Below are 27397 nucleotides of genomic sequence, written 5' to 3'. Positions count from 1 at the left end.
AGCATTAAGTGAAAAGCCATTCGTAGGGTATACTCAATGACTTGACCCATAAATACAAAGTTAAAATACTGATGCTGGCTTATTACTAAAAAATGAACACAGGGTCAAATTTCTTACCTTTAAATAAATATCTCTTTGCAGCCTCATTTCATAGCTTTTAAGATTCAGGAATAAAAGTGCTCATGGAGGTACAAAGAGCCCAAAAGACGCCAGCCCACACATGTAAGCTCCAGGACAGGGGCGTGAAAGGGCACATGTGTGCCAAGAACCCTGCCCCATCAACCAAGCACGTTTTGTACATGACAACATGCCCAGCCATTCCTCTGCCTGGGAGCCCCACTTGCACATCCAGTGGCCCCTGCCTCCACTTCTTCTGCGAAACAGAATCCAAGATGCTACAGAAGAGCAAGTGTGAGGATTGCTCAGTGGAGGCTTCCAGTTGAAGGCAGCTGCTGTCCGGAGCACTTTACAGAAGGACTAATACTGAGATATAAGAGTATTTTTAAAATGGAAATGTTGTTACTGCATTATAAATTATTTCTAGGATTTTGTTCTCTTCATCCCTGTATTCTTCAATGGTAGACATGGCATATGTTTGAAGGTAATATCGTTTTAAAGTTGGTCACCATTATACACCTAATGTTTAGGCTAATGATTGCAGAATGAATGGTGACATCTTTACACAAGAAAAAACTAAATTCAAGGCAAGAGATGCCTCGGTGTTATTTAATAAAACAAAGCTAGGCCTTTATTCTTTTTGTTGTTGTTTGCTTGTTTATTCTAGAAACCGAGTTTTGCATTATTTACAGCTAATGGCTGTTCGGATCATTCTTATTCATGCCGACAAAACTGTCATGTTACATCTGCACCATTTATACTCTTTGTAAGACAAAATATTAGCTACATTCCTGCCTAAACATGAAGCTCTTACGCTTTATTGATTGCAGTCCACAGGTTTCTCTTTTAACTCTGAAGTCAATGACCAGGGTGTGTTAAATGATTTATATCAAATGAAAACTGATAAGAAAAGTCCTTGAAAACATCATTGGCTGCTATATCCATTTGTTAAACTCAATGTGCTGCTAAACATAAGCTCAGAGTTTGAAACTCGATAATAAATGCTTAGTGTCTGGCCAAAAATATAATAAGAAATAATAATACTGTTTCTATCATTAAAACAACAATTAAAATAGCTTCAAACTAGAGACTGCTGCTCTTTTGAGTTCTGAAAGATGTTGTTATATTCTTCAAAGATATCTAGCAAAATACAGAATTCTTCATACAGAAACTGATGCAAAGCTGATGTCATAAGGAAACAAGTGCTTAGCAAGGCAGAAAGTAGCACCAGCTCTAGCATGTTGTTTAATGTGTTTTTGAAAATAAGCTACCTTCTCACAAGAATGACCCTGAATAACTGCATCATGCTGATTCATTTCTGGGGGGAAATGAGCACCATTTTCCTCCCAAGAATGCCCCTGGAACAACATGACTTCATTATGTAGTGTCATTCCAGGGGCATTCAGGAAGGAGAAATGGTAGCTACCAGTAGGAACCACTGGGAAAAGTAGCAACAAAAATACAATTTACAGTTCTTTAAAAGATGAGGGGAATGGAAAAAACACACACACAGCAGCTCACCACAGTTAGTTCCCTATCAAAATCTTTCAAAAAAAAAAACCTTCAGCAGCCTGCTACCAATTCATCACCTGTATGCAGCTTGCCAGTCCAAATCATATGCCATGTACAGAAAATGATGCTGCATGATGAAGGAAAGGTGCATTCAGAATCTTGGATATGTTCACTTTGACGACATTGATCAAATGATTGAGAAGGTAGTGCTGGTCTAGAATCCCTACAGTCGGTGCCCCTTCCTCTCAACCCTATTGGTTTGCATAATTCAACATATGAATTGTGACTGTCAGTGACCAATAGAAGATGTTGTTGAATATCTAGATGACACTTCTAGATGACAACTGACATGAGATGACATCTGTCACTTCTAGATGACATCTGACATCTGTCAGTATGTGGGTGGTACCCTGGTCAACCTCCCTTCTACCTGAACCAAACATTGCAGAAATAATAGTCAGAATTATGGTGAATACAAGATGTAATTTCTTATGGTGCAAATACATAACCTGGATACCCTCCCCCCCACACACACATACGGTTGAGAGAGCTTCTCATTTGGACTGTTCTTAGATGGCCAGGTAGAAGTGGCAGTCACTGTTAATGTTCAAAAGATTATTACAGTAAAGTCTATGAAAACTTGTGTGTTCTCTCTCAGAGACACATTACTTTTTCCCCAAAACAGAAATAAATGCTGATGCATTTACTAAATGCAAAACGGACTCTGTTTCAGTGTTACATTATATACATATTTCCCACCCCTTTGGAGGATTTCTAAACATAGCTTTACAGATCTTTAAATCAAAGACAGATCCTGAGATAAATATTTGCCTTTAATTTTTCACTTGGCAATTCTCCCTGTTATACACTGAAAAATAAAAATGAAATTCTGCAAAAAATCAACCATTTAATATATATGATCACTAATAATTACAAATATTTTTTACATTTCACAGAGACAAAAGAAGTTATCTCTTTCCTTGTTACTTACCTGAAAAAAATTCCAAGAAAAGTCTTTGCACACATAAAAGGAAGTTATTAGAAATCCCTAAGCTTTATGATAACACATTGACTGTATATTCAAATGAGGAAATCATTAGTGAGAATTGCATCTTAAGATGTTGACCATTCTTTTATTTTTCTGTTTTCCTACCTGGTCCATCCCAGTCTTCTGTCTCAAGCGTAAGTGGTCCAGGTTTCTCCAACCGTGCATCTCCGTCAGAATCAGCTGCCTCTTGGCTACCCTCTTCATCACCTATCAATTACCAAAGAAACATGTAAAATTAGTACCTGCTGAATCACAAAAGTCACAGTTGTTTCTCTTATATACACATAGGCACGCTCACAAACATGCGAAATATATGAGAACATAAAATTAAATATCTTAATTTTACAAACATGATATATATCTATAGTAACATTAAACATTTTACTTTTCTAAAAAGTTGTTAAAATAACAATAAAACCTAAAAGAGTCAAATCCACAAGACTTGGTTTATGCAGTTCAATCTTGTAAGAACCTATGGTTCTGTGCAATTAAATTAATCCAATAGACCATTATAATACATATTTAGGAACAAAGCCTGGAATTCTCACTCCCATCTGCAAAACAGCACAAAAGAAAAAAGAAGGTTTAAAGGCAAAGTAAAAGAGTAGCAATTTACCCCCAACTTTATGGGATAATGATGAAACTCCTCCATGCTACATGTAGGAACTTTGGAGTGAGGCATAAAATCAATGGTGTGGCCGATATTTTGGGAGTTGCTTTAGATGGAAATAAAAGGTGCTCATTTTCTTACTGGGAGGTACACTAAGATGGAGCAGGCTTTCACCATGAAAACAAAACATTCTTGAAAAATTCAACATACTGCTAAGTATCAGATTTAAGTACAGCTGGGAAATAGAATGATTAAAAAAATGGGACCCTGGTAATTCAGTGTAGAAACTGAGCAGTGGACAAATCATGCTGTCTGTTAGTTGGAATTGTGACTAAAAGACAGCATAACAGGATCTCGCTTGTATCGCAAAGGTTGCTGTCATTCCCACCCAGAGAAGTGAAGTGACACATTTTTTTTGGAGCAGGGTGTTTGTTATCCAAAAAGCATCAAGTTGGAAGCCCAGGCAGATTGTTTAGGACCGAAGCTCCAGTATCAAACAAGCATTCTCCAAACTGCAATATTAAATCCATGCACCTCCTATCAATACAAGACTCATATGTGTGTGTGTGTGTGCGCGCGCAATAGTAACTGTTGAGCTTTCTTCACTGAGTAGCACAGCCGTTAGTCCTCCTATAATGTATTTTGCAATCAGCTAAATCTACAAAGTATATTTTTTTTTAACAATGAACAGTTCAGAACTGACAGGTCTAGTTTCTTGTTCACAACTGCTTATCACAGCATAGATATCATATATGTTTTCCAGGTGCTTTCTATAGTTAGGATACCTTCAGAGAAGCCGCTCATGAAAGATAAGGTCATAAAAGAGATGAAAAATGTGTGAGCTTCATACACTCATGGTTTTATTATCAGACAAGATAGGTTTCTGTAAAGGACTTCCAGTTACAAACAGAAACCTGCCTGGAAGACAGAAGGGGAAGTGTGGAAGTTTGGAATGGAGTTCAAGTTTACTCTTCTAAACTACCAGGCTCATGAAACAGCCAAACACAATGAACACTCTCCTGCAAATACTTCACAAAGAAATATTACATTTTGGAATGCCATGAGAGAGCTCATCCATGGAGGGAGGGGGGCAGGGACTGTTTGCATGCCACTATTTGCATCCCATTATACAGTATATACACATTGCTGGGAACAACACTGGCTTCCAGATGTGGGGCCCAAGGTTTCTCTGGAGCTCCCTACTGCTACAAATTAGGCAGATACCTCCCCTTTGGGGTTTTCAGCACCTATGAAAAACAGGTTTTTCAGCAGTCATTCCCAGGAAAATACTCTAGCCCTATTTGCATCACTTAGAAATATCATTAATATGAATAATTCATAAATATTGCCATATAAATAAGAATATAGAAAGTGATAAAGGCCCTGTTAGATCAGAGCTAAGATCCATCTTTTTCTAACAAGAGCCATACAGATCTTGAGATAAATGAAGCATAATACAAGGATGAAGGTAAGAGTCTTCCTGTACTTTTTGTCTCTAGGACCTGTTGTTCAGAGGTCTGCTGCCCCAAATAAGATTCTTGTCACTAGAAACAAACAAATAGGAACCCCTTCTCATATTGCAGGCAAACCATGGGATAAATACAAGAAGAATGCTAGTGTCCAGTTCTTTCGGTAAGTATGAGCTGCCTTAAGACAATAAACAAAAATAACAACTGCTGTTAACAATACAAAAAAATAAATGACAAAGAGAGCTAGTTTCATTGAGCCCAGACTAAATATTTCCACTTCAGTTCCTAATGAAATAAGTGAGATTTAAGTTAGCCATGACTTACCTTTTCACACTAGTTTCAACATGGCTTAAGTTCAACTATCATTTCTTAATATATTCATAGTATTTTTATCTCAGTCATCAGCCAGAAAGACTCCCGGGGTAGCTTACAAAACTAAGAAATAAGATAATCCCTGCAAGCAGGTCTATGGTTTCAAAAGACACAGCACAGAAGGAAAGATGACTGGGGAGGAGGAGAGAAAAAGCAAATTTGGGCACTAGCTGCTTAGTTGCAAATCTGAGCAAGCCTGGGCCAAAGCAGAGTTGAAGGGCTGCTGCTTCCACAGGTGTTCAGCAAGGGCAGCTGGGAAAAATAGGGATGGGGACTCTCATCTGGAAGCGTATCCAAGCAGGAGATAGGAGTGCTTGGCTGCTGCTGCTTATCCTTTGTTGTGCTGAGCAGTGACACTCAATGGCGCAAGAATGGGACGATGAGATACTTGGGTGAGGAGCTCATCAGAGAGGCCAAGGCCAAGGGAGAGGAAGGCAGCCACAGCTGTTTTTACAGCCCGATCACGTGCACCCTCTTTCAGGCACGTTCCAGCATATTCAGTGAGGGATCCTCAGTTACAACTTAACGGGTCTTCTGAGTGAGCCCACATTGCTTGGCAACAGGCAGAGCAGAGGAAAGCAACCTTCATTCCAAGTCTAATCGTGTGTAAACTACAGCTGTCTTTTGTTTAGAATTCACAAATGTCCTGCATCCAGGGGAAATATTATTTTAGAATATATAGAATGGGGGGGGGAGAGATTACCAATGCCATTCCATCCTCTCTCTCTTTTCCTCAGTCTCCTTCCATAGGAAGGGCCTTTTAGAATGCCCACAAAAGGCTGTTCTAAGAAGGTACTGGCTCTGCAAATAAAGTGGTGGGGCATCCATATCTACTTCACCAACAGTCAACTCCTCCAACCATATGCTTCAGTTGTAGTTATTCTTATGCTCATTCTCTGGAAATTCTATGACTACCCCATTCTTTACACATAAAAGTTGACTTTTATTTAAGCTTTCAAAAGATGAAGGTAGCACGTGTGTGTGTGGTGGGGGGGGGGGACTACTGAACAACGCTGGATGACCGCGTCATGTGGATTCCCCATAAAAATGCATGAGCAAACTATCACTATCCTTGCGCACAGGGTTTACCTGGAAGCTCCCCAAATCGACCAACGATGTCTCCAAGAGAATAATTACAGTATTATGGAACTGCAAATGAGAAAACCAGGAAGTGTGATTGATTTGCCAATTTATTTTTTAAAAATATTTACTTGTACACACCAGATTTTCTTTTCTGAAATGAACATAACTTTGACTTGAAATATGTAAGACAAAAGCAGCATGGGAAAATCACAGATTTTCCAATGCAGTTACCAGTACAAAGCATGCTCCATGTTTCCGTTTCTCCTGGCTGCATTTTATCACTTAGTAATAGCTGCTGATTACGTACACAGTGTCATTTTTTTAAGTGCTTGCAATAAGTAGTATACCGCTTTTCTACTCAAAGTACATGGCTCTCCAATTCCCCAAAGGAAAAGAAGAAGCAGCAGTAACATTCCTTGGAATAGTGTTGTCAAGTACAAATGCAAGTACAATTCAGAACCTGAAGAATGTATCTGAACACGAGATCACTTTTAATATTAATCTTGAATTATTTTACCTTTCCCAAATATACCCAATTTGTTTTATTGAGATTTGCTTCCCATCCTTATGATTATATTTTGTTTTTTAAATAAAAGCCCAACAAAATGTTCTGTTAGTGAAGACTATGCTAAATAGTACAAGAAACTGGACACAGTTAAAGAGTCCTCTATGTGTTTGTATATTTGTGGAAAAAGAGAATCATGTATACAACTGGATCAGTGCTTTTTAAAGCCAAAGCGGCAAGCCTTTGAACAGAAGCTTACCTTTTCAGCATTAGGAGCTGTCAGCCACAAAGTATCAAAACAAACCTACTTTCTATTGTTTCTCTCACAAATATAGTCATATAGTTCCAGGATTGGACCCAGACTTCCTACACAAGCTTCAAGGGATGTGGGAACAGATTCTGCCAGAAGAGGAAGAGGAATCTGCAGTCAAACTTCCAAGGCCAGAAAACTCAAAAAAGAGCCCAGTGGCTCTTGAGAATCAGTCAGCTTCAAATACTGTGTGAAAACTTGGTGAGAATGCTATGAGAATGAGTGCAGACCAAGTATTTTATCTATCTATCTATCTATCTATTTATTTTAAGTTTTTATATGCCTTCCCCATTGCTACACAGCCTCGGGATGGCTCACAACAACAAATAAATAAAACAAATAGAATTACAATTACAATTAAAACTTGGAAACACACTGGCTGCATAATTAAAACTATAAATATTAAAGATTATTAAAATACTGTTTGAATAAAAAAGTCTTGGCCTGGCACCAAAAAACAAATAACGACAGCGCCAGGCGGACCTCCTTAGGGAGCGCATTCCACAGATGGGGTGCCACTGCAGAGAAAGCCCTCCTCCAGGTATTCACCCTCCTAATATCTTTCACGGAGGGTTCCCGGAGAAGAGCCTCTGCTGTCGATCTCAAGGGGCGGGAGGGCAAATATGGCCGCAGGCGTTCCTTCAGGTATCCAGGTCCCAAGTCATTAAGGGCTTTATAAGTAATTACCAACACCTTGAATTGAGCCCAGACTTCGATGGGAAGCCAGTGAAGCTGGCAGAGGACTGGGGTTATATGAGAATAACGCCCAGTCCTCGTCAGCAACTTGGCTGCTCTACTTTGCACGTATCATGAGTATCATGAAGCCCAGGGTATGGCACAGCAGGAAAAGAAGGCAGTTGAGCTGAGAAGTGCAAGACACTCCAAGCAACTGCTCTTAAGTAGGTTAAAGGCATGGTTTGTTCATTTCAGTTCGGGAACAGAGTATCTAGTTTGGAAACGACTTCTCATCATTCTCTGATGGTTAGTATTCTAACTTAGCATGTTTCTCTTGTTTCTGATTTCTGCAGTACTCTGCATTTGCAGTACTTTAACGCCAGCCTGCTGGTCAACATTAATGTAATAAACTGTCTTATTTAGAAATCCATTGTCTGGGCCTGCTTGGAATGGCCCCAATGTATAGCTTACTCATATCATGACCTATATGATATGAAATTTAGTTTACCATTTATCAGTGCTCCTTCATCATCTACACTACCTCAGTAATTTTACTATATTGGATTAAATGTTGTTTTGAAAGTTACTTACCCTGAGAGGATGAGGTGTGCTACAAATCCAAATAAATTAACAGCTATTAATAAAGTATCGGGTCAAAAATCACTTGCATTCTTATCCTACCAAGTGTGGTAATCCTGTCATAAAGAGCATTCACCCAGCACCACAGATCTGGAATGCCATTATTTTGTCAGATTAAGCCACCTTATTAAGTGCAAGTCCTTTGGGCCAGAGCTGATAAACTGTCATTAAAGTATATTCTAGGATTCCGCACCAGCACCGAAGTCACTCAAAACAAAAGCTTGGGAAATATTTGACTCTTGCATGAAACTGGGAACAAGACAGTCAGGTACAAAAGTGAGAACTGCATGAAATAAATTGGTCATATGTGAGAGGGTTAGGGTTTTTATGATTCTATGAACTGATCAACTCATATTCAGCATTTCTAATCCAATTACAACACTTCCAACTTGCAAAATATCCTATTATATTTGACTATAGTACAAGTTTACTGTTCTCTAGTACAGTGGAAAGGGCTAGAATGCTCCTTTTAGGATCAGGGTTTCTCAGAGACAAATCAGATGTAATTTATATCATTTGTCAGCAGGGCCTTTGTTGCAATATGGTGATTTCAAGGTATCACACCACTGTAATTTGAAGCCAATCCCTAAAAATGTAATTCAGCAAGTAAGGCAGAGAAAGAGAGAGAGAGAGAGAGAAGCAAGCAGGTTAAACAACCAAAAAAGGCTTGCAGGATCAAGAAACATACAGAAGTAAAGCATAGCCTAGGAGATTCATGTAGCACAAGCTACTCTATGGAGAAAAACTGCTAAAAGTTTAGATAAGGACAGGAAAGGGAAAGGACAGGCAAGTTTAGATAAGGACAGGAAAGGGAAGTGATTGATTGCAGTGAGGAGGAATGTGTTGTTATTACACACCCTGCCCTTCCTACAATGCATGTGGTGAACATGGTCCTTCTCCGCTGGCTCTACTGACACAGTAACCTAGTGAGACAAATTAGGCTGGAAGGTCACCTACAGTGTGATTCCATACAGCTGTCTATAACCTTCCAAGGATTATTGGCATCCTATTGAGGACAAGAATGCTGAAGTGAAGGTCACCTCCATTCCCACCTGCCTGCTAATGACTTAGATGGCCACCTCCACACCAACTTCCATGCCACCTCCACAGCACCTGCCTGATAAGACCTAGATAGCCAGTTGTGCACCAGCTTGCAAGATGAAGAGAATCAGGTGCCACCAGAATACATTGCTTCTCAATGGAGCCTCACTTCTCCCCTCCCTACTCCCTCAAATGATTTCCCAAACTGCCTTCAAGGTCAGTCTTATGAGCCTGAAGTCACAGTTGAGCAGTGGGAGTCGCAGCTGAATGGTGGGAGTTCCAGCTCCAACCTCAAAGCATGTTTCTGAGGTCAGAAGTACAGCTTGAAATTTTCCTATGCCTACCTAGACTCTAGAAGGTTATAGGGTGCTCCCATCTCTATAACCATTACATATACTGGGTCTATGAGAAACCTCATAAATTATGGATATACACTCAAGGTCTTTCTACTTGGCAATTTCCTCCAACAGAGCCTATAAGCCCCAGGAACTACCATCCATTATTATGCAGATTATTCACTTTTTCCCAACTTAGCCCTCTCTTTCCAGTACAAACTAGGGCATGAGGGTAGTTCCTTCTTTATATACATCATAAGGAAAAAATGCACTTTTTTTAATTACCTCAGTTGCTGATTCTCATTTGCTCAAAACAGAGATGGGCAGTTATTTGGGAATTACTAAGTTCTGTTATTTATCGGCTGTAAGTCATGACCATGCTCCAAAGAGTCTGAAGACTCTTAGGTGTGCTAAATTTTAAAATATATACTTTTCCACACTGCTTATCCCACCCCTCCAATTTTCACAGGTCAGGCACACAACCAAGTTTTAATACTGCATCTTTATTCACAACTTTGGAATAACCTAACCTCAATGGCATGTGTAATTCTGCATGTGTAATTCTGGACACATGCAGAAACAACATGGATTGCTTCTTTGTTGGGAAAGAAGGCTAAAGCCACTGAAGACTGCGAATCATCACGTTAGTTTATCAAAGCTGGCACCTGATTCAAGTCAATAGAAGTGATGTCGTTATGATAGGCCCTAATGATTATTATATCTGGGATGAGATCATGAGTGTTAAAAGAGAGAGATAACAATTGCCATGGATCCATCAAGCCCATTACTGCATGTCCAATAGTGGCCAGTACTGCTTCCAGCAGGGAACAGTAAAAAGAGCTGAAGACCCATAAGGAGGGTACCAGGAATTGTCTTGTTGTGGAATGTGAGAAAGAGCCCCTATTTAAAAGGAAATTTGATTTCTTGGTGCTTAATTCTTGTTCCTGTGTTTGCACAGACTCAGATACTACATGAAACTGTCGCATTCGAATCAGCTAAACTAAAAGGTAGGCCCATGTATCCCACCAGCTGCTATATTTATTATTCAAATCAGTTAAGAACACAGTGTGGCACTTGATTGAAGAGAAGACAACTCCTCTCAAGGTCAAGCTCTATCTGACCTGGAGAAGGAATTCCTTTATGATTTGAAATACAGGAAGCAAGCAGTCTTTTATAAATTAGGCTCTGTGTGCTTATATTTCCATTTTGCTACCTCTACTTACTTTTGGCTGGGACAAAAATCAGAAGCAATTTCTGAAGGGTTCTAAGAACTGCTTTACAACAGATTGCATTATCTGGCTAGAATCCAAAAAGTGTACATATGCAAGGACATCCATGCATACAGCCACATCATACTTCAGATGTGTAATTCCCACCCCCACCCCATAACAGCTCCACATTCAGAGCAGGCAAACCATTTGCTTCTTTGTGAGTGTGAGGTACAGAGAAAACAGCAAAGACAACTCTGTTTTCTGGCTCCATATGTGCCTTTACTGATGTAAATATAATGACTTTGGACTGAATAGGACTTCATCATTCAATGTTCTAAATAAAAGCCAAATGTATTTTGTAAAATGAGCTGACACATTTCATAATTAAGAGAAGGATAATGTTGATTAACTGAAGATCTTTGAAAAGTGCTGTCCTTTCATAGACAGTAGCCATTTCCTCCTTTTTTCTTCTACCAGGACATGAACACAAGTCATCATATATTATACACTATCTCTGCTTACCAAAAAGAATTAGTGTGCCCTTCATTTCCTTGAAAAAGTCTAAATAAAGGCTCCAGGAAGAATTAAAAATAAATAATAAAATTAAGGAAATGCAAGCTTGAGAAAACATGAAGTATTGTCAGGGAAAGATAATGTCAGTCCTGGGGGAGCTGTGGGGCCTTGTGCCAAGCAAAGCTGGGGGCTGTTCAATCACCTCTATCAGTGCTCTATCAGTGTCTACACTCCAGCCAAATCCAGAGAAAACAAGGAGTCAAAGATGCAGGTCAATAAGCTTATAGATGATTTGCGCAAACAGCTCCTCCAGCAAGGTAAAAAACAAAGTCATATTGGCTTTTCGGGTTTTTTATTCCTTCACTTTGAACTCTTTGGTCTAAGCATACCCTGGAAATGTCACTGTTATATGCAAGAAATTTAAAGGACTCAGCTTCTTAATCCCGTTAAGAAAAAAGAACAAAGTTGTCTGTAAAGACCTCCCTATTGAACTCCAAGTGATTATGGTATAGCAGCCTTATGCTGATCCTGCTCCCAATTGCTCTAGCATTAGAAGAGCAGAAAATATGTCATTAAAAACACTGCTGGGGAGGGGAAAACCACTATTGATTGAAAAGAATTTTAAAAAAATAACTAGACTTTCCTGCTGATCTTAAAACATACACACAGAGAAAATGAAACAAAGAAAACAGCAAATATATTAAATTTCAGAACAAGATGCAAAAGCTGCAGAACATATTTACACATGCTCCCATAAAATCAGTCAACAGAAGGTAGGAGGGACACTGGGAAATCATTTTCTAGCCTGCCAAGGATTTGGCTGGCATTAGAGATGGTGCCAGCGACAGCTCCATGACACAGCATGAAGGAGAAAAGGATGCCGAAAACAACAAAGGCCCAGTGCAGATGTAATACTAGGATCTTCCAGCTGCACTCATAACATCAGCAACACAGCAGTGGATCATGGAATCCATCCCCAGCCCCTCACGTCTTATATGTAGATTCTCTTCCATGCAAAAGTGAAGTGCTGCAGAATTGCCAATGTTAGCTGCTATTAACCAGAATTTCTTCTTAATTAGGACCTGAAACTAAGATTTAAAGATAGTGAAAACTCCTGGTTACTACAGTAAGTATTTTTCATCTCCAGAGGAAATTTGTGATACAGTATTATAGTATGTTTCCTCCAGAGAAGTAGGAAAATTTCATTTCAGTTTGCAAACTACTCTAAAATGCCCCAGTTGCAGAAAGCGAATAGGACAGTGCATTCTCTAAAAATGCCAACAAATTCCTGAACATCGCATTTCAAAATATTGCACTTTAAAATGCACTTTTCAATATTTGCCTACTTTACTCAAGGTGGGAAAGTACATTATTGGAAAATGTGCAGAAACATGCACACGTTTACTGTTCAAAATGCATGCCTTTCCTATTTGAACAAACTGAAAAACCAAGTCATTATCAGGATGACACAAATTTTGAAATGAAGTTCAGATAACTCCAGCAAGCTCAAGCATCCCTGGCTCCTCCATCCCCACTTCTCTTGAAGATGTTTCCTCTGTGTTGGCACACCTATGAGTTACCACACCCACAAGATTCATTCAGAATGGCCACAACCTTGTCCAGAATATTTCCAAGAACATTCTCATTTACTGTACAGCAACCACTCATTATTTAAATTAACCATAATTTTATGCTCTATTACTAAACCCATGTTTTGCAATATTTCTTTATAAATAGCATCCAACAATGTCCTCAATCAAAATTGGGCTAGAAACCAATATTGCAGAACATGAAATTATTACTGCCATTTGAGCTAGTGAAGAACTCAGTAAGAATTATAGAATGCTATTTATTTAACCAGTCAGTACATTTTTCAGAATTTCCAATTCAGTGCATGCAGATGTGAGCAAACATGTTCATTTCATGCCAGAAACCCAATTCTCAACCATGCACCATGATCAGTTAAGCTGGCTGGTCCTTTTGCCATGCTGACATAATGGGACAGGGCATGAGGGCTACGTGAATGGGCTCCATCAAAGCCTTATTCTACCTGCTATTTAGTCAGCAGCCATCCTCGCACCACGAGTGAGGCTATAATACTGCCTACACAAAAGCTTTTTAGGAATTTATCCCCTCACCCCCAAATATCCTGACGGGCCATTTTCTTGTGTTTGTTTGGCTTGGTGTTTTGTTTTAAGCTAATCTGTTCCAGCCACCAGGAATCCAGAGATCAAATGGCACCATTGGGGTGACGGTGCTTTAAACAGGAGGTCTGGTTGCACTAGAACTGGCCACTTGGATAGGGAGACATTGCAGTAGTCACTGATGAGCATGAAGAGGCATCCTTACCATGAAAGGGGGGCTGCCAGCAAGGACCTTGGAGGAGGAGAAGGACCACCCTTTGGGGCTTGACTGGGTCACATTCCTGAATCTGGGGATTAGAGGGGTGGGAGCAGTGACCCAGGATGGTACCCCTCGTCACCTCAAGGTGCAGGGATTCATTCATTCATTCATTGACCCACAGCCAAAGCACTCTGGGCAGTTTACACAGCCCATAAAAACAGGTGATAAGATACAATAAAAATATCACAAAATCAGAAAAAATGAAAAGTATAACAGATATAAAAACAGATAACAAATAATAACAAGGCATAATAAAAAAAGGGGGATGAAGAGAAAGCAAGAACGAGAGCCATACTGACTCTGTGAAACACCACAATCTATCCAGGTGATCCCCCTGAGTGGCTGAGTGAGTCTTTAATGGCCTCAGAAAAGAGGGCTGTCTTAACCTGGTGCCAAAAAGATGACAGATCCAGTGTCAGCCAGGCAACTGTGGAAAGGTTATTCCATAGATAGGAGGCCAGCACTGAGAAAGTTCTCCACCTTGTCGCCACCCTCCACACTTCCCTTGGAGCTGGCACTCAAAGGAGGTTACAAAGTTCAAACATAGTTTCTGGATAGATTGTGGTTGGGTGAGACATTAGCACCCAGATCCTACCTGATGTTAAACCAATAAAGTTGTGGCCCTAGCTTATCCCAACCCCTAGCTTGTCACCTTATATTTCCAGGTGTATTCACAAAAGAAGTCAATAACAGCACTTGTGAGTGAGAGCATAGGCTATTCATAGTTCTTATACAGAGCCACTCCAATCAAGAAGGAATGTATGCAATGATTTCATGCACATAAATTAGACTGACTGCCATCATCACATATTAGTGTTCTCTACCATTTTTCCATTTCTGGATGTTAATCTCATCCATTTCCATGCAAGTTCATGTAGCTGCATATGCCAGTGCATCCAAATCCATGACAATAGCGGCTGAAAAGTTCTAACTTCTGGTGTTATAGGAACACTTCATCTGCAGAGTAGCCCATGAGGGTGGTGGTATGGCAATCACATTTTGTACAAAACTATCTTCTTGCATCCTACATCAGTAACTTGCCTCTGGAATTAGAAAACCCAGGTCCACAATGATATGATTCCACCATAGCATACGTGGGCAATGCGCCTGAGTTATGGCAAGTTGAACAACTAACTTTCTTTCATTCAGAAATCTTCTTTTGTACGAGAGCCCATCTCACATCTCCAATGATAGTTTCATAGAGCGCAACATAAAAAGCTTTCAAATATTAAGTTCTAATGGAGGAACTAGAAATGTAGGAGCAGAGGAAGTTGCCTTACAGTGAGTCAGGCCAGTGCACTTTTCAGCCTAAGACTGTTGAAAAGGTCCCCAGCAATGGTCCCCCAGGTTTCAGGGAGGATCTTGTCCCAGCCCTACCTGGAGATGTTGGAGACTGAACATGGGACCTTGTGCTGGGCCAATCAACCATGGCCCAGATGTCTGTGATATCTGGTACTACTGCACCCAGTTTTATTGTGATTCCTGGACAGTGTCCCCATAAGAAGCCATGAAAAGTTAGTAGCACATAATCTTTTTCACACCAGAGTATCACTGAAGAGAACCTGCCTTATTCTTTGATTGGCATGCAGCACTGCTGCAGTACTAGTAGCATAACATCCATTTAGGCAAGTGAATATGGACCAAGAAGCATCCTGTGAAGTTGCACCAGGTTAACTATGAGTGGCTGCCATTGTTATTCTCTTAGCTACAATGGCATACCGTTGTTTTCCCACTTGTCAATGATCTTATGTGCCAAATATACTGTTAGCTTTGGTGTTTTTTTTTCTGTACTTTTGGGGGGGAAATCATGTTTTTAGTGAGAGATTCCTGATCCTAGCGCTTTTGGTAATGTAGTATGCAACTGCCACTGTCACCCTATGAAAGCTTTCTTGATACCTACACCTCCTTTACATTGAGCAGCAGGAATAGCCGAAGCAAGTGCATTTAAGGAATCACTTGTGGGAAGATGAAATAATTGGACCAATTGGACCACACCTTGCTTTCATGCTTTATTTCATTATCTGCTGCTATCACACAGAAGGGCACATTATTTTGTATTAATAATCCAGTTTCCTTAACAGTACCTGGTAAATAAATCAAGCCTTTTCATTGGTCAAATACAAGAGGTATAATGTGTGCATAGTGGTGCTTATGGGTAAAAGGAGCATTTCACATGCACTTCAAAGAGGGAAAAGTCAAGCTCCTGATTTCCTGTTCATAATGGCATTGTGAACAAAGGCAAGTCTAACATCAGCTGTGTGTAAAAAAAAGCATGGCCGTGGCACTGGGAAAGGTGTAGAAAACTGTGTCATGGACATTCATTTTCCAGAAACCATCACCTGACTCAGGAACTTATAAAAGTTGCTTATCAGCACTCTGCATGCAACTTATGGACATTCATCAGAAGTATTTTCCTTCTCATATGGATTTACGGCAGTTCTATGGTAATAACAAAATGAGTAATCAAATCCCAGTTCCTGAATTCTTTCACTGAACCACTTCATCAGTTTACTGGCACTTCTACTATCACTCCCTATCCTACCCATAATTATAATGAGTCAACAGTTTATATGCTTTGCCTCCTCATGCAAGGTCACATCTTTAAAGTTGGTTGAAAACTCTTAATCAGAGTCCACATCACTTAACTGTGCCTTGCACACTGTTAATTTACACACACACACACACACACACACACACACGTAGTTCATGCTTAAAATATCTCTCCAGTATCAAAGCACAGTAACCTAGCTTGGAGATAATGCCAAGCCATGGTAAGATTGTTAAAAATTGGCTTGTTTTTGCATCTGAACCCATCCCTGCAAACAAGTCATGATTTGTACATCAACCATGAAATAGGAATAAAAGTAATTGTTTGTTGTTGCATTACAAAGACTGGCTTGTTTAAATCATGGCTTGTCCTCCCTGAACCCAAACTTTGCCTAATCCCCTCTTTGGGCTAAGTGCCCACCTTGAAACAGAGGTACCTGGCAGCATGAAAGTAAGGCTACTTGACAAAATGAACAGAAGAGAAACAAAGTAGAAATAAAGGAAACAAGTGTGCAAAAAATGTTGGACTAGATAGGCTATTGGTCTGGTGCAACATGGCTCTTCCTATGTTCTTATGAATTGGGATGTGAATGGACAAGGAGATTCCACATCAGCTTCAACTAGACTGCAGCAAACTGAAAGCATCCATTTTTCACCAGTCAAGAACAACTAGTCAAGCATTTGTGTATTTATACCAGGCTATGCTTATTCATGTTTTTTTTTAATTATACTGGCTTTTATTGCACATATGTAATCTCTGCAATATGAGAAAAAGTCCCAACCTCAGACATGCAGTTTGCATATTTAAACTGGAATAGTGGCCCAGTTTATACATAATGGCTAACCATGGGTCAAACAACTAAGTTGGAGCTGCACAGCAGCAAGAAAGTTCATTGCCTGTTCCTGCTGGCCACTAATATTTTGAATTCACTTCATCAACATCCAAACGCCTTGTAATATACTGCAGCATAAGACCCTAGAACACTAGCTTGTTGAGGGACAATCAACCCAGAGTTTTAACTCATGGTAACCCATGGTTTGTGGATGGGCATTTTAGGTTGTTAATAACAGCAAATGCACAGCTTAAACAATCAATTGATACTACCTGAAAACCAGCTCATTAAGTTTTAGCCACCTTGCTGATTTTCACCCTTTGATCTAAAGTGAAGCTTCAAAACCAGTCGCAGATCAACATTTAACTACTGTCTATAAAAGGGCTTGTTAAAAAAAACAACTCAATGCAATCTCAAGTGAATCCCCAAGGTCCCTTTCACAGACTTTACTGTCCCTTACTATTTAGTTTCCTAAAACAATGTATTATCTTTCTCCATTTAGATAGATTCAAGATATTTCACATTTGTCTTTTTTGTTAGTGTCTAAGATGGGAAAGAGATTAGTAGGATCATTTTCTTCTTTAGAAATACCCTTTCTAATTTCATTTCTAACTCTGGCAGAGAAGCATAGGCTGGATCCTCATGACACAGCAAACCACCCAGTGTTGCTTTCTTAAAGCATGGCTCTTTGCCTGAACTTACCAGTCAGATGAACATGTGGCTACCGATGCAGTGTGATGCCCACACTCCCCAATCCATCCTCCTGGCCTCGCCACACCTCCCAGTAACCCTCACAAGCAGAATCCCTGCCCAGAAGCTGTTTTGTACATGGACCACTGCAGTCCCAAGGCAGGTTCCCCCTTCCCCCTCCTGAATGTACCTGCACATACGCAGTGCTTCCTACCACTTCAGCATCCGCAGTGATTTTTATTAAATGCAAATACACAGTTTCACTGGGAAACAGTTTCACTGAGAATTCCCTCTTTTCCCTCCATGTATTTTCACTCTGTCTAAAAGTAGGAAGATGGACACATCCAGTGGGCGTACAGTGAGCAATGACACTTCTGTTGCTAAGGCACTGAGAGAAGTAGAGATGAAAAGCCAAGCTTGGACACTATCATGACTACTTTTACCAGGAGACTCTATGGTGTTTCCCTATGAGCAACAGTAAAACAGCGATCCCAGATCTAGGCCACCAGAGAAGCCACACTAAAATGTAGCAACCTTAGGACAGACTGTTTATTCTTTCCATAGTTTCTTTCTAGAAAACTACTCCAACCATGTAGAAACTCCACAACTGGATAGAAAGCTTTAAATACATACATACATACATACATACATACATTTTTTCTTTTGTTTTCATGGTTACAGCTTCCATAGCCAGCAGAAATAAGTACTATGCAGATTTCAAGACTCAAATTATACAATGGCAGCAGGAACTGAAGACAAGCTGCATTGGGACATGCAGTTTCCATGCAGAAGTGACTTCCTTGAATTGCATGCTAGATTAATAGATACAAGAAAATGAACTGCTTCTTGTTGCACTTATGGAAAACTTCTGCCACTTTTTGACTACTGGAGGAAAAAGAAACAATGTGTGCTCCAACTTCTGTGATAAAAAAGCAAGTTCACTGGCTGGAGATTGCAGATTGGGTTATAAACAAAGACAAGGAAAATAGGAAAGCTACAGGAGAGGAAGTGAGAAATGTGCGAACCTAATTTTTATGCACCCTCCTTATGCTCTTCCTTCTTAGCACACTGTGATTGAGGGCATCTTTGATTAATTAACCGCAGGCTCCTATTATGCCAGAACAATGAAACTCTGGTTACCCAGTTCAGAACAAATCAGGATCTGAAAATACGTTTGAAGGTGGCCATGTCTGCCCCAACTGGTTACATTATCTGTGTTCTACCAACAACTGAAGACTTTTCTCTTAAGCGTTTGACAGCTGTTAATTTTATTTACTTACTGTGAGGTTTGGAGTTGTTTGCATTTTTTTATCCTTGTGTGTGGTTTCAGCTTGTTGTTAATGTATTTTAATGAACATTGATTTATTCTTTTTATTTTCTGTAACACTCTTTGAGTAATTCCTATTTTGGAAGAGAAATGTGGGGCAGACCTTTCTTAAATAAATAAGCAAGCCCAGGAAGTCTTCCACTGAGAAGGGAGAGGCTGTGTAGGGACAGACCATGTGATCCCACGAGTGATCCCAAGCTCCATTAGCCAAAATATGTCACATCCAAAGCAGTCCATTATTTCTTAAAGAAAATGTAAGAAAGCTTAATTTTAGATAAACTTCATCCAGGATTTTTATTAGGTCTTCTCTTCTCCTTCAGGCTGTTTTTTTCCAATTTTCCAAGCCCTAAATGGCTTGGTTGCATCATATTGAAGACTCCCTTTGTGTTTTAACTTCTATTTCAAATTCCACTCAGAAATGACTATTATGTTAAGGACTGACCATTACCAACACCTCCCTGACTTTTTTTAGACCCATTATTTTCCCATGATGCTTGTTTGGGAGAAGAGGAAATTAGAATTAGGAAATTAGGAGAACTATACGTTTTTAAGTGGGCAGGGAGGGAAGGTAAATATAAGAAATTAGGTAATTAAAGCAATTTAATTGTGAGCCGTCCCGAAATGCCATGCATAAGGGACAGCATATAAAAGTTCTAAATAAAATAAAATAAAAATTTTAATGGCCAAAACCAGAATTAATGCTTTTAAACCAAAACCATACAAAAAACATACCACCTATACAGTGTGCTGTTAAAAAAATTAATCCTACATTCAGAATTAGATTAATCATGGCAAAATAATATACCATACCCTCAAACTGGCCATATTTTTTCCTGTTTTTTATTTGGTAAGACGTAACCATTTGTTACATAGAAGCATTTTTTTATTTTTATTTTTTTTGGTGGAAAACATTTTTGAGGAGCCTGGTATGGTGTTGTGGCTAAGAGTGTGGGACTGTAATTCAGGAGTTCTGGGTTCTAGTCCCCGCTCAGCCATGCAGCTCACCGGGTGAATTGGGTCAGGCACAGACTTTCAGCCCAACCCACCTCACAGGTTTGTTGTTGCTGTGATGATAAGTCTGAGAGGAAGATGAGATTCATGTAAGCTATCTTGAGTTCCTTGAAAGGAAAAATGCAGGATATAAATATAATTAATATAATAAATAAGTAAAATATTTTTGAGGAGGACAACTCAACACAAATGCTACCTGACCCTAAGATAGCACAATCCTTATTACCTTTATTACAAAAGTATTCTACTTCTTCACAGCTCAGATTCCCAGATTCAAATTCTGCAGAAAAGTTTCCCTCCAGAGGAAAGTCTTCTTTGGAGATTATGTCATTTTCCTCAGATAGACACTCTTCTTCTTCATCCTCTACAGCATCCTCAAGCGGGCCTTTAAAAAAACCAAAAACATTGCACCAAAATAATGTACAAGCATAAGCACATACAAGCAAGAGCTCGGGCATCTTCACCTAAAGAGTTTGCTTGAGTGTGTGCATACAGAAGAATATGGTTACCCAAAATGTAAAAACTGCTGAGTTAGTAGGAAAAGTTCAGTTTCTAAAATACTCCTTACCATGCAATTTTTTTCATGTCTACCTAAACATAGTAGTTCAATTATACTTACTCCCAGATACTTACTCCCAAGGAATGCATATTATTTCAGCCTACATTTTGCAAGTGGCAATATTATTGCTACAATTCATAAAAACACTTGCAGAAAAGGTAGGCTGACAAATCAGTAATATCACTATGTATTTAATCGCTAACTTTCACTAAGAGAGAGTTTCATCCCACTTTCTTACTGGAGATTACATATCATTACTCATTTCTCATGTTAATATGAGTAATAATTATCTCCATACAAACTAACAGAAGATTATTCTACTTAACCCAGAATTTGGTCACATAGTTATTCTGTAAATGCACAGAAGCATAAGCAAAAGTTAAAATGGTTTTAAAAATTAGCCTTTTCTGATGAGGTTATGTCTTGGAAAGGGGAGAATTGGGCTGAACTGGATACTGTGGATTCTGAGCACACCAGTCTCCTCCCTTCCAGGCCCACCATAATGCCTACTTTCCCCTCACTGCAAGATTGCTTTCCTTACGCTGCAGAGCAGCAGATGTTTTCCATGCTAGCTCAAGGAACAGAGCTCTAATTCCACCTCTGAGGTCAAAGCACTGCCTCAGAGCCAGGAACCTGAACCATCTTGTGGTTCCTCAGACAATGTCTAGGGCCATAGGAGCCGCCTTTAAATAAATAAATAGTTAATTCTGGATTCATATCCAGTAAATTTTGACCCTCTAAATCATGGGTCCTCAGGCTATGGCCCGCAGGATGGATCCGGCCCACCACGGCCATCCATCCGGCCCGCGCCGCTGTTCGCTGTCCGTGCGTGTGCTTGCTGCTCAGGAGGGAAGGTGGTGCCTCGCTCGCTCGGAGATGGTCTCTGAGCGAGCAAGCTGCCACCGCCTGCCTCCCATACATGCACACTCACCGCTGCCTCACAGTGCAGGTGGGGAGGAGGTGGCTCGCTTGCTCAGAGATGGTTTTGGACTCGCTGGGAGATCTCCGAGAGTGAGCCACCACCATGCGTGCCCGATGCCACCTCTTGCGCGCCCAACAGCACCTCACCAGCCCGTGCCCCCAGGCACCCCCACCTCACCGGCCCACAACAGTCACTGCAGCCTTTCAACTGGCCCCCTATTCAAAAAGTTTGAGGACCCCTGCTCTAAATAATGGGTGCTTTAAATTGGTCCAGGTGAAGTTTGAATGAGGTGACTGGCACAATTCATATACTGAGGCACAGTTTGTACGCACATCAAGCTTACAATATGCTACAAGTATCACAGTGCAGGATCAGGATAAACGCTTTGCTATATTCTCCTGCACATGAGTGATCCAGCTGTGCAGCAGAGGATGTAGAGCTGATGGTTTTGTCCATGTATTTATTCCCCCACACACATTTCCCCTTAAAAGAATTTGAAGAAAGGAAATAACAGGGCATGCCAGCTATTGATGTGGGTTTTACAGAAATTTTTGAATTTGCATAGAAAATTTTCCTATGCACATTTCTTAGGCAAAATGATCATCTTTAGCACATTTTTGTGCTTATTAATGAAAATTAAAACCAAGTAGCCCATGTCATTTTTTGTACTAATGCACATATTCAACCTGAAATATTTAAGGGAAAACTAAAGCATATTTAAATTTAAATATCACCCGAATAGCATACTATTTTATTAATATTTAAACCTAAGGGATGAGGGGAGTGATAATAAAAAATGCGAACACACATTAATCCATTTTGCCAATATAAAGAATTTGTTTATATGTTGGTAATCACTCATCTATTTCAACAGAGTTCACCTCTTTCCCAGGTTGTAAGCTGTTATCAAGTTCCCTGTCACTACTCATCAATTCGTTCTCTCTCTCTCTCACTCTGTCTGTCTCTCTCTCTCTCTCTCTCTCTCTCTCTCTCTCTCTCTCTCACGCACACACACACACACACACACACACATTCATGAACAAAAAGAAAGCTTTTCCTGATTTCCTAACCCTAGCCCTGCACCACCTAGTCTGCAATGAAACTTCCCCTGTCACAATAGGCTGCAAGGGGAAGGGGAAATTTATCCTCCCATTTCACTCTTTAAAAGTCCTCATTTGTGCAAAGTTCCTTCTATGAACTGAAGGATTCTACAGGATACAATGCAAGAAGGAAAGGAGAAGGAGGAAGAGGAGGAAGCAGCAGCAGCAGCATTCAATGACACCATTCCAACTCCACCCTAGTGGTGCACCACTGAATTATTCCACTGAACAAGCATTTGACTATATCTTTGCACACCTGTTCACACAATAGGTTTTACAGGTGGAATGCACAAACAGTTGCACAATGTGCTACATGGGTTATTATTAATTACAAGCATGCAAGTGTAATGTGCAACTACCAGTGCAACTATGTGTACAACCACAACTTTAAGTAAATTCTCTTGGGCGGATTCTCAGAACTTAGTTTATACCAGTTCAACATTGCCTGGGTCACTAGAATAACACATCTGAACACTGCCCAATGTATCCACAACAGTATATACAAAAACAAACTTATGATCTATTTTTTATTTGTGAGAATGTGAGGGCACACTCCTCTGGCTGCTAGACAGAGGCTAGATGACCATTGGAGAGGTCAAAGTCCCAATTTGGAGCATCCACCTTTCACACTTGGATCATATGTGGAAAAGACTGCACTGGGTGCAGCTCCAAGGTTATATAACCAGCTCTGGAGCCAGATGTCTCTGGGGATTCTAGCAAGGAGCTGTCATATGTGCTAGTCTGGTGGCAACTCAGCACATCCTCCTTACATTCCAGGGCAAAAGACTTCGAAAGCTGAAACCGAAATCTTTGCAAGGTTCAAGGACAGAGGTGGTGACCTTCTACTGCGTGTTCTTCTCTCAGTAGGGTGCCTGAAATGCTGGGAGTTCAGAGTGTTGCTGGCAGCCACAATAGACTGTGATGCCCACAAATTAACATTTTCATAACAGCCTCATAGATTAACTACTGGATTACTACAACAGTGGTATCTTCTTCTTTTTACTTTCAGTGCAGTACTATTAATCAATCCCCTTATTAACTTTAGAGGTTTTCAGAAGCTGCTGCTTGTCCATTTATTTATCTCCTTTGCTTAAATACAAAATGTCTTCAGGCACCTAACATTTAAAACAGTTTAAAAATTAAAGAGTTAAAATTAAATTAAAACAAAATTGATAAGGCAAAGCAGATTAAAGCCAAGAAATCATATCCCTAGCACCCCAATCCAGACAGCCTCATGCATGGCAACAGACTCTGCCTGCTGCATGTGTGGAATTCTACATATATGCCCCTCCAATGTCCCAGCTTTCCGCACTGAGCCAGTGCAGTCTGTTGATGAGGGAAAGAGGTTGAGATCTATGATGTATTCCTTCCCATGCAGCTCAATACAGTTGACTTGACCTGTTCAGTTCTGGGTGAGTATAAATGCACATTCTTTTCTGCTTGAGAAAATAGTCACTATCTGTGCACACTGATATGATTACATGAGTCTCCCACCCAAGTGAACTTTCCTTAACTCATTTCATTAGGGTATAGAGCTTTGCGCTCATGCCTGCTCCATGGAAAGTCATCCATCCACTGATCCATCCATCTCATTGCCCAATAGCCAACATTTTCCAGCAATTTACATAATACTGCATGAATTTTTATATTGTTAATTTTATATTGTTATTTTTGTATTTTATAGTATTTTATTTTATGCTGTGAGCCGCCCCGAGGCTTCGGCAAGGGGCGGCATAGAAATGTTTTAATAAATAAATAAATAAGCAAACTATACAGCATAAATAAATAAAAACCCCTGATAAAACACTAATGTAAAACCCAAACCGAACAACAATCATGACAAATAAAATCACACCATGTTCACTCAAGAACCTCCATCCAGTGAACCCTAGACCATATCTGGAACCCATGAAAGCCAGATTTTAGCCTGGATGGCTGAAATAGCCGTTCTCACCATAACATGAATTTCCTGCCTTGGGGACTACTGATCCCTTGCTCATCTGTTAAAGTTAGTGGAGCCACAAAGGTTCAGGGAGAAAACACTTTCACATGTCCCAGCAGATAGCACAATGAAACACAAATGGATTGGGTTCAAAATAAAAGCAATTATTTTCTCAGTACTTTTCCAAGTCTGGTCCAAACAAAACATTTAAAAGTTGTTTAACAAGGGGCAGAATAATAACACAGTTTAACAAGGGGCAGAATTATATCTAGGTGCTTTTTGGACACTGCATATCCAGACAAATCCAATGTAATTGTACTTAACAGCAGTGCAAAACCTATTTTTATTCTGGGCAAAGAAAATGGGAGCTATTTTAAATGAGCAAGTTCTTCCTGCAGCTGCTCACTTATAACATAAGTTGCATCAGGGGATCTGTAGGAAGGAAACATTTTTATTAATTTTTTTTCCTTATCTGAGAGAAGAATGCTGATTTTTTTTTTCATTTACGTTCCTTGCCTGCAGGTAGCAGACCAGAGAATCATATAGTAGAAAATTTTTTCCTTTTGATTAATTTCATTCCATGTGTTATGTTATTTTTATATATAATTGATTTCAGGTTTTGCTCGTAGCTGTACATCTTTTTTATATCTCTACCTACTGCCTTCCTTCAATCAAGAAAGTTGAAGGAAATTACCTGAATTTTGTTAAGTTTATTAAAAGAGCTCTGTGAATATTTAAATTGAGTTTTGAAATGCTAATACAAGGATGATATTAGAGAATTTTAATAGTGGGTTCAATTTGACCCAAAGACTATTGAAGAAAGGGTCAAATTTTATTCAAATTATTTCTTTACAGTAAAAAAAAGAAAAAAACAAATGAAACCTTTGATTTATAAAAGTGGATTAACATTCATCCTTGCTCAGTCTTTTGGCACTTTGGAGCATAACAGAATTAACTTTGCATGTGTATAAAGTTCTCCAAAGGCTTTAGATGTTTAAGTAGTTCAGAACTTTACTTACAATCATGTTCTTCTACTTGTCTTTTCTGAATGATACGAAGAAGACTTAATGCTACTTTTGTCTTATTTCTTTCCCTACCACCTGGGCCGGGACAGCAAGCTAATGTTGTTAAAAGAAATAGACTGTGGTATCTACTGGGTCACTTACCAATCTCTGATTCTGTCAATTACTCCTAATCATGTCCACATTGGTGCACAATATCACTCTTTGCAGACTTCCAGTGATGATAGTATTTGTCTACAAGAAGCATGGGTGAACAGAAGGAGCCATATGAACAAAGAAGAGTGTGAATATATGCTACAGAGAAGGGATAATATAGTTGGGAGGGGACACAAAGAACAGGTCATTCAAAATGAATTTGCATTGGTAAAACTAAAACAGTGAAGGGATGCTCTGAACTAAACTTCAGCCCTATTTCACTAAGGCAGAATTCAGATTGGCAGAACAGAGTTCCACAGAGAGCCAAGCAGTAGAAGGTCCAAGCAGTAGAAGGTCCACAAGTATCACATGGATCTGCTAATAGATGTGATATTAGCACAGGTCCACCTTCCAGTTCTGCCCTCTCATGCTGATTAATCCGGGTTAGAAGGTCCTTCCAATTCATCACTACTAATCTGGAAATGTGGAGAATTATCACATTCTACCACTGTTAACCTCCCCTGATTGTTGGTAGAAGTTGCACCTTCTTATACAAGAACTTACCCATGTTAAGAAATCTTAACTTTTACATATCCTGTGTTGGACATGTAAAACTAAATTCTGCAAAAGACTGAAAAGACTACTACAGATGTTTGGTCAGAAAGAAAGAAAAAAAGGGAACCATAAATTAATCTGAAATCTTTTTGGAGCTTATACAAGTGATGTACATTGTAAGTACTTGTATTGCCTGATCATTTCCCATTCGCAGTTGTTACAAGAAATGAAAGAGAATGCATATAAGAGCTTTAAAGCCACGGACGATGTTACTTCAATGAGTATAATGGTCAGCGCACTTGTGAAGACAGAGGAACTTGCATTAAGAACCTGACTAGACCAAGAAAGCATCATAAAAGGCTCCATCTGTCATTTAAATACTCAGTATCTTCTCTTCCTCTGATGGCAGGTTGTTCTAGATTGTGTTTGTTTTCCACACACACACAACCCCACAAGGGATTTTGCATCTTTACATTATGCCAGAAATAAATTTTACCACTATACAAAGCAACATTATTGGATTTACAACTTCCAAATTTGGCATCATCATCATTACACTGCATTAACATCCTATCTGTTTTCCTCTTGTGAAAAAGCCAAGGTGGCTTATATAGTTCTCCTTCTAGCTTAGGTAGGTTAGGCTGAGATGAAAGCCTGAATATTTAAATGCAAGGAAACTCTTATGACACCTTAAAGATTAGTGAAGTTTGATAATAAATGTTATTATTACTCTAAAAGGCTACCCAGAAATAATTCCTAATGGACTCTGGAATTTAGTCACAAGTAAGTAACTATAGGATTGCAGCCTAAAACTGCTGCAGCAAAATCGAACACAGATACTACTCCAAAATATATATATTTAGTTTGTCTATGAGAGGAAAATCTCAAGCCTCTGAAATTTTTTAAGCAAT

General features: G+C 39.5%; 1 protein-coding gene across 5 annotated transcripts in view; it reads right to left on the bottom strand.

The window, feature by feature from the left end:
* Positions 1 to 27397, bottom strand: part of ZFPM2 (zinc finger protein, FOG family member 2) — a 357598-nt gene that overhangs the window by 266090 nt on the left and 64111 nt on the right. Inside the window, exons 2-4 of one of the 5 annotated variants that reach the window (XM_044421775.1) lie at positions 20478 to 20636; positions 20287 to 20358; positions 2783 to 2884 (exon numbers count right to left, since the gene is read on the bottom strand). Coding sequence is in view for 3 of the 5 variants with exons in the window: in XM_044421772.1 (XP_044277707.1) it covers positions 2783 to 2884; positions 20478 to 20709 (334 nt within the window). In the remaining 2 variants the exon portion in view is untranslated. Of the gene's footprint in view, positions 1 to 2782; positions 2885 to 6217; positions 6278 to 20286; positions 20359 to 20477; positions 20838 to 27397 lie in introns of those variants that run through there. The other 4 variants (XM_044421776.1, XM_044421773.1, XM_044421772.1 and 1 more) reach the window with 4 other exon arrangements.

This window comes from Varanus komodoensis, unplaced genomic scaffold, assembly GCF_004798865.1.
Source record: "Varanus komodoensis strain SLA01 unplaced genomic scaffold, ASM479886v1 scaffold12, whole genome shotgun sequence".
Classification (NCBI taxonomy): domain Eukaryota; kingdom Metazoa; phylum Chordata; class Lepidosauria; order Squamata; family Varanidae; genus Varanus; species Varanus komodoensis.
The sequence above is the reverse complement of the archived record's forward strand: the minus strand, read 5'-3'. Positions and strand labels throughout refer to the sequence as shown.